General features: G+C 39.1%; 1 protein-coding gene across 1 annotated transcript in view; it reads right to left on the bottom strand.

Annotated features, from left to right (window-relative positions):
- Positions 1-15,311, bottom strand: part of LOC104832196 (glypican-5-like) — a 371,566-nt gene that overhangs the window by 150,975 nt on the left and 205,280 nt on the right. Inside the window, exon 6 of the mRNA XM_010568238.1 lies at positions 2,986-3,106. Within this exon, the coding sequence (XP_010566540.1) occupies positions 2,986-3,106 (121 nt within the window). The remainder of the gene's footprint in view (positions 1-2,985; positions 3,107-15,311) is intronic.

Here is a 15,311-nt window from a genome sequence, read left to right on the forward strand (position 1 = left end):
AAGACTGTCAGTTCTGGATTTAAAGGAATGAATAGTTCGCTACTTCTGCATGGCCAGCGGCAAGCCACTCTTGCTCACAGCTTTGTGCTGCATTGCTACCCCAGTCGCCAGAGGCCCACGTTATCTCAGGCCCCACTGACCCTGCTGCAGTGCACAGGGGCACAGCCCGGGACTGCCAGCACGGGGGAAGGCGTCTGCAGCAGTAGCCGCAGAGTGATGAGGAAGGGCTGGGGTCCAGCTGTGGAGGACAGGAGGTGGCAGAGGATCTATCAAAGACAGCAGTGATTAGATTTGCTCCAGAAATTGCTAAGAATTGCTGAGCTAAGGTACATCTTTTAGAAAAATTAATGCTGTTGATTCAAACGTAGCTGTAGTTGACAGTATTCCACAACCTAAGCAAACTGATCTAGCAGCAGATTATTCTGAGTTTCAAAACCACACACCTTTGCAAAACTGAGAGAGAAAGCCAACAGGTCCAGGCTCTCTGAGGGATAGATGCAGCATGGCGGGAGCTTGTTTTGTTAAGACAGAAACGTTATTTCTTTTAAACATCTTGGCACATCTTTCTCTTATCCAAGAATATGCTTTCTTTTGGGTAGTTTAGCAGTATTACTTAAGCGGTAGAAGGTTATTGGGGCCTAGACACATCAAGTCACCTATGATGCACATACTGTGCACTTCTTTGTTCTCTGCTTTCCAGGCTTCCTGCCTCTCTAGGATTGCTTCTGTATATGCAATATGCAACTATTGCTTAAAATGGTGTTGCAAATGTCAAACACTTAAGAAGATACAAAGATAATACCTTATTTTATCACTCTTTAAATTCAAACTTACGTATTGCCCCCCCCAATTGATGAAAAAAAACAATTTGCCCATAAAATGAGAAATGGGATTCTGCATAACTCTTCCTACCTACAGTCTACACACACTATTGATGACACTTTAAACTCCTGACTTAATTGGCTTTTCAGTGTCAGTTTTTATTTGTATATTAATATCACAACGGAAATGAAAATTCAAGAAGCAGAAAACAGCTACACATGTTTGATGTTGTATGTGAAAGCCTTAGATATTTAGCAACTTCTCTGATGCTTTGATCTCTGAAGAAATCTGACTAAAATTATGATCAAAGGAATTTATATTATTCCAAGCACTTAAGAACGAACCATCTTAGGGCAATAATCAGTATTCTGTTTAATCCTTCACCCTTGGAATCCATTACTGCTAAGCACCTCAATCTGATGGGAGTTGCATTTACTTAAGCATGATATTCTCCTAAAACAGAATAAGAAGTAACAGAAAGCAACACTTCCAACTTACAGAAAGAGCTAGGAATTGGATTTTATTCTTCTGGCTAAAAAGTGTTCTCTGAAGCTGTTTTTTAAACATACATAACTTAAGAAAATTGGTATGCAGCTCATTATGAGACCATTCAGATTTTTATTCTTCTACAGCAGACAAAGAAATAGAATTTCCAATACACAGCTACTTTTAATTTAATCTATTTCTAACTATTTCCTATTGTCAGTGTTTATAGAAGACTATTACACAGATGGATATATCTAATATTTATAAAGTAAATTAACACTCTACTTTATAACATGCAAAGGCAGATAAATAATGAATTATCCTTTTCATCAATCTGACCACATAATGTCTATTTCACTGTAATATTAAGTACCACATCAGACTGGTTGTTGTATCCCCCATGGCAAGTTAAATCAAACAGTGTGATACAAAGAATCCTCAAACTGCAGCATACAGAACAGTAGAAGAACATTAGAGCCAAGCAAGATTTAACAAAAACACTAATTACTGGTTATATTATGGATTTACCACTAGTAGTTGATGAGAGGTAAAGGAGGGTTGTACTTTTGCAGGAGCAAATAAGAGATCAAACCATGACTCCTGGTCACAGCCACAGTCTTAACAACCTCCCACATCCTGACTAAGCAATTCCTCCTCCCATTTTACCTGTGCAGATTATTGTTCTTCCTGCACAACCCACCTGCAAAGGTGGACTTTAATCTCATAGCGGTTTTCTACCAACTATTTATATTGCCGTTCTCCATCACTCTTTAATGGTGAAAGATTAAGAGTAGACTAATGTGCAAACACATCTGACTCTGAACACACTGTTGTAAGCATTCTTCCAAGCTGACAAGAAAACATGCCTACTTTAAATGAAAATCAATCTGTTAAATCTGTTAGCTCCAGCTCATTTGGACTGGCACTACTTTAAGAGCTCACAAAGAGGTGTGCTGAAGCAGTAATAGCTTTGAAAGTTGGCAGAGGCACCAGGACTGCAAGCGCATCTGAGGGAACCCAAATAGATGACAGAGGCAGACGCAGGTTAATCATGCCTCTGACAAACTCATTGGTAGGTTATCTTTCTTTTTGGGCTGAGTGGCTTGAGAACAAGGCCTGTCAAGGAAATGTTTTCAAAGGTGCAAGGTTAATTCACCCTGGAGCACCTTCTGTCCTGACTTCAGCATTCTGTACAGTTCAGTTATCACACCCTTATAGACCCACTTTGTCTTTTGATCTTGTTTATATCTACACCACTGAAAACCAGGAAGCTGCACAAACAAGGAGATACTCCTCCAACACAAGAACATCATAGGACTCCTAAAGGCACTCACACAGCCAAAACTCTAGTCACAAGCTTCATGTGAACTGTGAGGCTCAGGAATTCCTCCATGTTCCCGGGACTGCGGACTGTAGGACAGTTAATCAACAGCTACAGAACAACAGCCAGGCATTAGAGCAACTTCCAGGCAAATAACTTTGCCTCATTAGAGTTCATAAACCAGCTGGCACAACAGAATCTTCAGTTGCCCTTAGTACCAGGCCCACTCCATGGCTATTTCAGGCCTATGACCCTGGGAAAATGTAACATAAGAAGCAGTACCACCTAGTAACTTAACTTCAGTTCTGCTATCAAACCCAGTGATGAAATGCTTTTATCCCTCAAAAATTACTTACTTGATTAAAGTGCTGAAGTTTATCAATTAAATTACTGATGAGTGGGTCCAATCCTCTGACTTTCAGTTCTGGATTATTAGTTTGTGCCTTCAGTCCATTGGAAACAACTCTGCTGGTGTAACTGAAAAAGAGGAAAAAAAAAAGAAAGCATCAGTGACTGGAACCATATCCATTGGAATAAAAAAATCATATTAAAGGGGACTTACAAAAAGCAAGTATTTTGTAAATGGGAACAGAAATTTGTAATAAATATTTATGGTTTTAAATACAACAAACCAGAATAAAAATCAGTGTCTTGCAGTATCATTCATCACTTCAAACTATTCTAGTCATGAACCAACAACAATTTCATAAACCACATAGAAGTTCCTTTCATTCATATTTTAATATTTGAAACTTTATAACTGACGTTCTCAAGTTCTTCCATACAGCAGTCAAAGCTGATAGCTTCCAAAAAATCATTCTTTCATAATTACTGAAACCTGGGGAATTTAAGACAGAAACTAAACATCATGAGATTGAAGTCCAATGAAACGGCAGTCTGATTTTGAAAAGATTCTTAATCAAAGTGTGAGATTGGACTTCTCTTGCTAGACTAGGAGTTTATCATCAAACTGTCTATAGACACTGTAAAGCAGCACCTGCCATTCCACCAGTGCTCCTCACCATGCCTTATCTGCATTACGAACTCACTAGGCAGGGTCCATGTACAGGAATTCTCTCTAACCAAGTCTTCCTTTATTTGAAGAATAGCAGCTGTTCTCACACTGCAATGAATTGTCTCTTACCAGCAATCTTCTCTCACCAGCTGTTGACTAAACAGTTTCTGCCACTCTTTCCTGGAATACACCACAGTGTATTCTCAGAACCTAACTGGCTTGGGGCTCCACCCTTGTACTTTCACAGGGAAAATTCCAGGATTGTGCACATTTGGTCTCTACTTCTGAACATGTCTTTACGACAGCTGAGGAGGTGAACATATCAGCACACGTATGCTGAATCCAGTGCTTCCTGGAAGTATCCAAACTACTGCGTATCGGCTCTAGCATCAATCTGTTCATGCATGATTTAAGTTCAACCCATCCACAAGACTGCAAATCCCAGAGAGATACAGAGCAACCTTTTTTGGCAAGTCATGTTTTTGAGGGTTGTATGTAACCACTCTCATTAGTTCAGCACTCATTTGTCACAAAGTGGATCATGGATGTTTGCATGACCAGTCATGAACTGGACAAGAGACTGTTCCCAAACCAAACTCCCTTAGACTCGCATACATGCCTGGGAGGATCTCATTAAGACGCCATTTTGGCATCTTTATAAGTCAGGTATTAATTGCCTGTGCTCCTTTAGACTGAAATGCCAAGAGAAACATCCTGCTACATCTTTCATTTTGATCATACCTACATACTTTGATATCCCATATATTCTCCTATCAGTGGATTCTTCACTGTAAACCATTTTGTGCTGAAGCTGAGGACAGCATTTCAAAGTAAAGTGCCCAAATTCCATTGTAGAAAGACAATAGAATGTGGTGGGAGGAGACCTAACTCTCCAAATATATTTGTCCTATCTTAACTTCATTTAGGATGAACAAAAATTTTTATGCAAACTGCTGGCAAAACATACTGTAGTATCCTGCTGCAAAAGGTGTGGCTTAAAAAGAGAAAGAACTGAGAATGGTCCACCTTTTCAGCAAACTCAATAAATTTCACTTCTCAGGAGAAAAAGAAAAAGAAATAGTTTAGAACAAAGAATTGAGAAAAATCATGGGTTTCACTAATAGCCAGAGAGTATTTAGAGGACAAACAGCAAGGAAAACCTTTTTCAGTGAGTTCGTATTTTTTGTTCACTGAGCCTTTTAAAGGTAATGGTCTAATTTTTCTTGATGTGTAACTCATACAAGTATAAACTAATCTGGAGGTATAAACTTTCACAATGCAATGGCATGTCCAAAATGATGCTCAGGTTCTGATCTTCCAAGCAGACTCAGATAGCTAGACCAATGTCCCCAAGAAGAACCCAGCTAAAGTATTAGTTTGAAGTCAAGACTGGTATAGATCCACATCAATTCATTTGGACAATACAGGAACACTGCTGCACTTTACCTGCCTTTAGATTTACTTACCTTTATTCACAAATCATACTATTTGCTGAATGGTCATCATTGTTCATCATGTGAAAATACGTGGTTACCCACTGTAGATGTACAGAGACACTTGACATAGCTTTTTGAGATCATCTAGTTGCAATACAAGAGAAGCTTAATTTGGTGGGTCAGCTCATGGCCTCCACTAGTCTGTTCAGTGATTCTCTGTGTGCATTTCTTTGTCTGATCAGAAACTCATCAACAGCAGCAAAAAGCAAGGGTTTTCCTTTTCATTGCTCCTGACTGCTCTCCATTCAACCCCAAGTTAGGGCTACCGGAATTTCTCTAGAGGTTTATGTCATTATAAACCAGGATAAAGAATGCAAAATTGCTTCCCCTCTGGGTTGGTTCAGGTTTTTTTTGGCAATTGATATTGGGTTTTTTTCCCTGTGAATCACAAGCCTCCATTAAATGCCTCTAAGTGGTATTACAAACCTACAGCACTACACGGAGTTTGCATAAACATGACCGATCCAAGGACATCAGCAGCAGCATCATTAATGCCAGAATCCTCAAAGGGACCCAAAATGTGGAAAGTCAATCTCAGTCAACTCATATATATTGCTGTTGCTAAATACATACTCTAGTTTATATACATCGTTATCAGGAAAATAGGACCATTTGGTATGAATGAGTTCACAGTCCACTGAGACAAAGGGGATACTCATATCCTTCAAGTTCCATTCACGTTTAAGGACTCACTCTCTAAAGCTCTAGAGATAAGCATAAATTATGCACATATATTTCTGTTGCCCAGATTGCTTGTAATTAGACTCATAATGTGGATTACCTAAATTTCAGATGTCAGAGAAAGCATGCATGAGTTGCACAAATCCTGCATCATTTGCTTATCTCCTTGGTCTAGCATAGCTTCAGTATGGCAGTCACTAAAAACTACATCTAACTGCTAACTGCGAGGCTCCAGCATATAAGAGTTGGCCCAGCTGTAGTCTGGAATGCTACCTGCACAAATGGAAATGCCCAGAAAACCAACTACAGACCTTTGGCAGTGGTGAAATAGATGGGATCTGCCAAATAAATGGTGAAGAAGCTGATGTAAAGAGAGGCAAAAGACTTACTTGCAGAGCACAACAAAACCAGCTGTGGGGTTTCCCCATAATTACCCATAAGCTCTGCTTGTCCTGTGTGCTCTTACTGAGAGATCACGTCTATAACAAGCCCAAGCCCAGAAAGACTCAGATGAACTAAAAAATGGTGAGTTCAGAAAAGGTGGACTACACCTTTTGAGGAGAAGGAGACAAGGGAGAGAACTGAATGAGAATTGCATAGCCAGAGAGAAGGGAGAAATTCCTCCAGTCCATCACAGCCAAGAACCAAAGACTGTACTAGAAAAAGACATTATGTTGATCTGACTCAGACTACTACCCTGTAAACTCTGAATCCTTCTACTAGCTCTGTATCATGCTAAAATACTTTGAAATAAACACTATATATTTCCTGAAGGATAATCTGATTACTTCACTTCTTTGCACTATCTAAAACATTTTTTTTTGTTGACATCAGATCCTGAATTACTGGAAATATACATTAAGTAAGATCAGAAATTGGCTTGCTTTATTTAATAACCTGGAATTTAACTGAAATATTGTAGTACAGAATTGTTAACTCTGGTTACAGCTCTAGTATTTTATTCATACTAAACCCAGAAATGTCAGCAGGAATTGCCAGGAAAGTTGTATTAAAATATTGTCACTAGAGCAATCCTGAAAGTAACTGTTACATTGGAAGCCAGGGAACAGCACGCGCAGACAAAATTTTCATCCAGACCAGAAGCCTCATGCCAATAGTATTCCACTGATCATTTGGGCAGAGCTTTGATACTTTAAAAAACAAACAAAACCAAATTACAAAAAACAACCCCCCCCAAACCCAGTTTTACAGCATTTCAGAAGAACAGTATCAATTATTTTAGATCTTAGCTAACACAGCTCATTGCAGGTTTAAAAAAGGTAAAAAGTGAAATGCTGTTTACACATGGGATTGCATTTCAACTGAAGGTACACATTCTTATTTTCTCTATAAATACAGATAGATTAAGATATTGAGTTTAAACACTTATTTTAAAATAAAGCCAGATGCTATTCTGAAATGTGTTCTTTTTCACTCCTAATGTGAAAAGGCATCCAGGTACAGGATTCCCTCAAAGACAAATATGCCTTTTTAGACAGTTCGATACTTCAAAAACAACATATAAAATAGAAATAACTTCAAATTCCAGGCAAATGGCTGCAGGAGCTGCATTAGGGATAGATCTAACTAACAGTGATATTTAGCCACAAAAGCCCAAGAAACAGGGCACTGTTTTCACACCACTTCCTTCCCTCCTCCTTGCAGGAGACCATACCAGTCAGGACACAAGTGTCAGAGAAAGCTCTTGTAGGCAGCTTTTCCAAGTATTATTGATCAAGCTCCAGCTGGGAGTCTATTTCCATTACTCCATATTCCTCGGGGTGCTATTACCCTGAGTTGTGCCACTAGCAGCCACTAAGCACCCCAGTGCTTTGATTCAGTGGCTAATGGCCTGTCCTTTTCCTGAGTGAGCTCCAGCACGTGTACTTACCAGAGGGATTACAGAGCAAGACACCACACACTTCATAGGCTTTGTAACATGCACTGAGCATTTCAGAATTATCTATATTGGAAATTCAGGATACCCGGAACCCGAACTTCATCTGAATGCAGTTCTCTTAATTTTAGTTCTCTTTCCTCCACTTGAGTATTTGGCCCAACATGGCTGCATAAGAGACATCAGAATTCTTACTTAATTGTGGGAGAAACGAGAACATCTAACATCACAAGGCAAATCTGAAAATCTGAGCCTCACATTCAGCTCAGAGGAATCCATGAACTGCCATAAATGTCTCTGTGGGACAGAAATTGCTTTTGATGAAATAATTTGTTGTACAACCTTGAGAGTTGCCATATACAGAAAATAAGAATAAAATGCACTGGCTACAAAATTAAACATATATTTGCTGAGAAGTTTCTAATTTGTTAACCACGTTTGTAAAAAATATAATTCTACACTACACACCATCAAGGCAACAATTTTGAAGCAGAAATATTTTTGTAATTTGCAATGTATTTTTTCATCATTTTTGTTGGTACTGGTTGAATAATTCCACTGTGATCAACAGGGGCTAAAACACCACAACCTTTCTGAGACATTGGCAAGCTCAAACTCTTTGTGACTAAGAGCCTACTGGTTCTAAAAGTCAAATTTAACCATCTATTTCTTTGGCATTATAAAAATGTGACTGTCCTATTTTCTGTACAAATGTATAAGCTATTCTGCAAGAAAAACAACCCCTCTCCCCCCCCTCCCCCAACAGAAAACCACATTAAAAACCTGCAGACTGGATCACCTAAAAAAATGGTTTTCTCAGCCTTCTAAAAATCAACAGTAGTCCAGCAGCCTGTTAAAGCCAGAAAAGCCTAAAGAAAGCCAGCCACTAATTTTATAACCAACAAAATCATAAAACTGTTGAGACAAAGCTAGACTTTACAACGATCATTTCACATCCAGCTCTGCTTTTTTCATCTTTGTGCATAACTTCTTAAACAGGAAACAACCCTAGAGATATATGTTGCCTGTAAAACCACCCAGAAGTAGATAGCACTATGCAAATAACAACTACAATGAATTAAAATTACATCTTTTTAGGCCCATATGTTTGAAAGTCAGTTACTGACCACAGGCTCTCATTTGCTAAAAAAATTTGGAAGTAGCCTGTTTATTTCAGCAATACACTCAACACAGGGTCAGAGCAGACACCACCCACCACCACTAAATGACTCAGAGGTTAAAGGGTTAGAGGGGGAGAAGGAAGGGAAGAGCTTTGAATGTGTCATTTAGTAAGAAGCAATGAGAAATACGGATAAGCTATTTAACTGGCCTTGAGATCCACTGAACAATTAATTCAGTTACATTAGGCATGGTTCACCAGATGGTGTATGTTTTGTCTTATATTTATTCATAATTTGACCCTTGGGCTAGAATGGTTTGCCTGAAATTCAATTATGTGAATCCACTGCTGATCTACACCAGCCTGTTGTGTCTTCAAATTAATAATTTGTGGACATTTCACTTGTAGTTTTTAGATGCAGCCCTTGGTGCATGCGACACTGACCTACAAGGCAAGGAATGATTTTCTCCCAGTTCAAGGAACGCAGAAATGTGCACTGACCAGTAAGAGCAGTGACATAATACCTGTATGGTTGCAGAATTTGAAATAATTCATCAAGATTATCAGCCTTGATCTGATCAACCCTTCTGCCCACTTCTTTGCAAAATGGAAAGAACAAGCAGAATCTATGGCAACTGTATAACCCTTGCCTGGTTATCATAGTTGCTTGTCACTCAATAAGTAACTTCAAGGAAGCAAAGCAAATGCCGTTTTCCAGAAGTGTTGTTGATGCTTAAACATAATTCTCCAGGAGGAAAAGCCAGCCAGCACAGGATTCTCCTTTGAGTCAGCTGCCCCTAAGCTGCTTCACATGATGAGACTAGCGGTGGGTGAGTCCCCCCACCTCCTTCCGATCCTTGTCAGTAAAACTGACCAACAGACAGATTATGCTTCATCTCTGAGCAATTCCCACAATAGCTCTACTCAAAGAAATGTCTTGTATCATACTTTCTATCACTTCTGTAACAGTTTAGCAAGCCTGGATTACAGTCATTGAGTATCTTGGCTGAGAGGTCTCCAAGAAAGGAATGATCAATCCATGACCAGTTCTCTAGGAACTAAATGCTCTTTCACTAAGCTGCCACAATAAACAGTTTATTTAAAAAAAAAAATAAAAATAAAAGAATAAAAGAAATACATGTGATAAATTTACTGTCAAGTAAATTCAAGTAAATTAGTTTACTAATCAGCAGCCATGAAAGGAAAAAACTGCCAAAGTTTGCAGATTTTGGTTTTGTTTTATAATTCGGTTTCTTTTCATCTACCTAACTTGGATATTCAGTGTGTAAGTGCTTTGTAGAATTAAATCTTGGATGATTTCATGACTGTAGCATTTATTCAGTTGGCCTGATCCATTAAGTCATTCCGCAATTGGGTCCATTAACTTAAATGGATACATTCCTTGTTTATAGGAAAGGTTTCAATCAGGCCTCCACTCACAGCAAAACTGTAGTAAGAGCAGCTGAATTCCACCAAGCAGCTGACAAAGCTGTCCTCTAAAAGTAACATCCTGCAAATGACACTCTTCAAGGGCACATGTTGGGAAATCTTGAACGTTCCATATGTTTTCAAGCCCTTGCATGCAGGACTGCAGGCTTTTGTGTGATTGTTGAAAGTCACATCTTGTAACTTCTTGGGTAACCTGAAAACCAGTAGGGCGTTTTGTTTGTTTTTAAGGAAAAAAGCACGTAATACATGCCAGTGTACAGCAGGAGCAATTCTACTGAAGTCAGTGGAGTCGTACTAGGGTAAAATCTGGATACATCACATGAAAATCAGACCCTTTGTGCACAAAGAAAAAAATGTTCATGAGTTCTGAATGATTGGCTGAGCACAACTGGAGCAATACTCTCCAAAAGAAAGATTTTTCTATTTAAAAATACCTATGTAAAGAGTTCATTTTGAAATGATTAAATAACTGCCAACAGACTACAAGAAAGCTCAAGTCTAGCACATAATGAGTTTAGCTGCCCTGAAGATTTTGTGAAGCAGAACTGACACGATGTGAATACTGTCTCTGCCAGAACTATTCTAATGGGCTTCACCGGAAGTTTAACAAATAATCTTGTTTATTAGTAATTATGGGAAATGATGAGACAGATACAGTGTGCTAACGGGCTAATGGGATAATTAAAAATAAATAATCACAAAGCCAAATAGCATTTATAATGGTCTTTCTCCACTTCTGTAGGGCTAAAAAAGACCTCCTGCAGTATAGATTACAAAGACAATTTTAAGACTGCAGGTACAAAAACAAGTTACCAGAAGGCTTCAAGTGACTGGATGATGCCACCCCATGAACACTGAAAATCACAGTGAAAAGCAGCTCAGTGAAGGAGTGTACAGGTAAGAGATCTTACCATCAAAAAAGATGTGTTCATCAGTTTTTCCAGAATCCTGCTGAAAATGTACTGACTTGAGCTTCACAGAATACTTGGAAAATGCTTGAAAAGTGTTGTAAAAAAGTTATTACAGATTGTAGGTGAAACAGACTACATTCTTTTCCTAGGTATATGAAAAGTTAATACTACCTTCAAGGCACACTGAAAGCACCAAAGAAATTTGTAGAAGTTAATTGGACAGTCTTTATTATGTTGAGGGAAGGAAAGTACTTGCCTTGAATAACATCAGATAGGAAAGCTCTTTAGTTTAAAGTGGAATAAACTCTACAGGACACGCAAATGATACCTCTATACCCATCAAAGTGAATATAATGAGCAATGAAAATGATACAAACCCAAAAGCCGGTAACTTAACTAGGAACTAGCAGCATAAAGACTGTTCCCCATTAAATGAATTTGAGAAACAGAACAGAAAATAGAACAATAAACAAACAGTATATACTTATCAAAGTAACGTCTGTGGCCATTCCTATGGGAAAGAGTAAAGCTAATCTGAAACACCTTTTCCTCAGTAATTCCTACACTGGGGAAGAGCATTCTTCAAGTACAAACAGGAGAACAGAGCCGAGCTAAATCCTGATGGAGGATCTGATTCTGCACCTCTCGGAGACTGAAAGCTTGCATCCTGTTCTAGGAGCTGTGGAAAACAAATGGAAACATATGACTGCCTAACTTTTTAACCTGCCAGATGGAAGACACTAGTGGAAACCAGGACTGACTCAGCAGAAAAGAAAATACAGTCTCAAGAGAGGAGAGGACTTGAACTCTTAGAAACAAAAATAAAAGCAGGCTAGCAATAAACTTCATAGCAGTGGAGAGAGAATGAATACCAAGCAAGGGCTCACAATATTTGGTTGATAGGACTTTTGGCAGGCCAAGGCAGCAAGCATCCAATTCACTTTCTGGAAACCCTGGTTGCTGATAATTAAAAATTAAGCTTGACAGATGACTGCTGGTATACAAAAGGATATTCTATGATCCCTGCATAGAAATTTTCATGAAGAAAAATGGGGAATGTCCGAATTTGCACAGTATCAAACATATGTCACAGGGAGAAGACCTTGCCTGTGGCTCATTAAAAGCAAAGCAAAATAAAACATAACAAAAATACGTTAATGCTAAGGGGTCAAAATTCCAGGTTTCCTCAGAAGTCAGTTTCTCCAAATACACTTAGATACACATGGGAGATTAACAACCAGCTGACAATAATGAATTCATGAACTGTAGCTCTGTATGAACTCAACTCAGGGACTGAACTCTGCCCTCAAACAGCCTTGGATTAAACCCTCTGGCTTCATCACCCCCTGCCATTCTCATTGCAGCCTACAGCTCCTACTGAGACAGCCCTGGGTGTGTACTGCATCTGTTACTTCCACAATCAAAGCTACTGTTGAGCCTAACAGTGCGGCATGACTGTTGTTGAATATCACTGCTCCTGCAGCAATTTCAAGTTTCTTGTCTCCATTTTTAATGCTTTCCACAACTGTGATCCCCATGCTTATCTCCACGTTCCTTCACCTACCCTGCTGATCATGCCAACATGAACCCAGCTTTGCTTACTTCATTCTAAATCCTATTCTTCTCTCCCATGCCTTCTCAGGCTACTCTTTAAGGTGACTCGCTACCTACTTTCACTGCTCCTTCAATGCCTACATGTATTGCAATGCTGACAAAGCCATCAACTACTGCCAAGGCTGGTGCTCTGTAATGGAAAGATGCACTTAGCTGGTAGTTATCGGACACAGGGAGTAGATCAGATATAGCATTCCGTCCCATCTCATGCAAAGGAGGCATTTGGATAGTCCAGGCCCACTCTCTCTTCCAGGCTTAAGTGTAAGGCAGCTGAGATTTGCACTTTCTGAACCCCCGTCACTTCTCCTGGCTATTTTGGCTTCTTAGGGATGTCTCTGACCATCATGTAGTCTAAACATGCACTAATGCACACACATTTGATTTCATTCCCTTATACAGTTTTTCCAATATATTTGTGCAGAGCTATTCAAGGCAATACTTATCTGCCCCAGTGCCTTCACTTCTGCTCAGGTCTTAATATCTTATAGCAGCTGTTTGGTCCTTTAGCCACAGATGGAAGAGTTATTGACCCTTTCTGGGCTGCAGGAGTGTAAGGTACTGCTGATACAGCTGAGGTACAGCTCCAATCTGTTCCTGTTTCCAAGTCAAAAACTTTATCAGTAAGATGGTGATACTAAATTTTATATAAGTAAAAAGTAAATAGGAGGCCTTAATGCTGTATAGAAAGAGCTTAGACACTAAGATTTCCAAATCTCCTGACTCAGAGTTCTTAAACTCCTTCCCTTTTGCTTAATCTTTTCCACCAGCAAGACAGCTGAATTCATCATTCCAAAGCACCAAAGTTTTATTCCTTATAGAGGAAGCAATATTTATTGCAGAAGCTATGAGCTACCTGTTCAGCTCACCAGCAGATTTATAGATTTCACCCAGCTCCTTCCTTTTGCAACTGCCTAATTGGCATAGCTCAGGACAATCAACTTTCCCCTAACAGTAAAACACCAACAGCCAAAATGCACTCAGCATATTCTGCTGCCACTGGTTGATAGCTATGGACACTGGATCAGGCTTAGCTTAATTACCATTTCCTGTAGGCACCCTTATTACTAGAATTCCTCACAGATACACCAAAGCCTCTGCCATGCTAGTACCACAGGGATATGTTTTGAACACGGACTTTTTTCAGTGCCAGCTTCATGGTTTGGAAAGAGCTTAGGCACGTAGCAGTTTTAATTTGTTGCTAGCTTATATCTAACTAAATGTTTGATTCAGTAGTTCAGTGTCTAGCAAAAATCATCATTTTTATCACTCTTCAAAACACTGCAGAAAATGCTAGCATTGGTAGAGGGCAAGTATGGTCTAGTTATGGAGATTAAAATGTCTTAGCACTTGCCCAAGAGAAGTGTTTACTCAGTTCAAGGCTGAAGAGCTTGAGAGTAATGTGGGAAACTGAGCGGCCTCAATTCATGTTTTTGTCGTTAAACACAAAGCATTGTTTTCCTTGCTTGAGTGTTTGCTACTTCTCACAAAAATAACTGTACTAGAAGAGAGGTCAAATGCAGAAAGATTTTCCTGTCATCACAAATTTGAAAAAGAGAATATTTATACAAAAATCAATTTACTTGACCTATACTGTTCCATTCTTCTGCTAATACTGTTGAAGAATTATGTCTGGTTAAAACTGTTCCCTTCCACAGTTTAGCTTCTCTCTCACTTGATTTTTGCAGTAAGGTCACAATCCTGAGTTCATGATTTTATACTTTGTTGCCACAGCCAAAAGCAGCAAAGTTCACTGCAGGATTAACTACATCAAGGGCCCAATTGTTAGGGGAAAAAATATTTAAACACAAATACATATGCCACAAAATACTGTGCGGAAGAAAACCTAAGAAGAAAAATAAGGACAGGGAATCCTTTTTCCCCTGCTGTAAACATCCTCTTGAAAATCAGGTGTCACAGGGGCTTCTGTCCTGAAGAAACCCAGTTCAACCATGTGAAGCACGATCTTAGTTTTGATAGTCACTTCTAAGCTGGATGACAGTAAGTGGGAAGAGTAACCACTTCTGACATACTTGCAAGTTAGTGGCATGTTTCCTCTAGACTTTTGATTTCTGTTGCACAGATTCCCTTGCCTTACACTGCCGCAAGAGCACTAACAGCTTTGTGTTGCATATAGTAAAAATACTCGCTATAAAATCCCCAAGTAAATGAACACAAAGCAGATCATGAGACTCACTAAACACAGGTAAACTCAGATGACCTCCCTATCACACATACACACACAGTACACTCAGAAACACGCATTTTTTACTTTTTAGCTAGAAGATGTAGACACCTGAAAGCAGAAAAATAAACAGACTGAATAATGTAACATAGAAAGAAATAAGCCTAATAGAGCATTATGCTAAATGCAACAGAGAACGCAACTGAAAAGTACTCAGACAAGTAACTGATGTTGCAGTGATTGCAGGGACGTTCACGCAGCCCTCATGTACATAAAGCCCAAGTTGACCTGACTTTTTTTTGCATGTAAGTATCACC

The sequence above is a fragment of the Haliaeetus leucocephalus genome, unplaced genomic scaffold (assembly GCF_000737465.1).
Source record: "Haliaeetus leucocephalus isolate CR32 unplaced genomic scaffold, Haliaeetus_leucocephalus-4.0 Scaffold240, whole genome shotgun sequence".
In the NCBI taxonomy this organism is placed as follows: Eukaryota; Metazoa; Chordata; class Aves; order Accipitriformes; family Accipitridae; genus Haliaeetus; species Haliaeetus leucocephalus.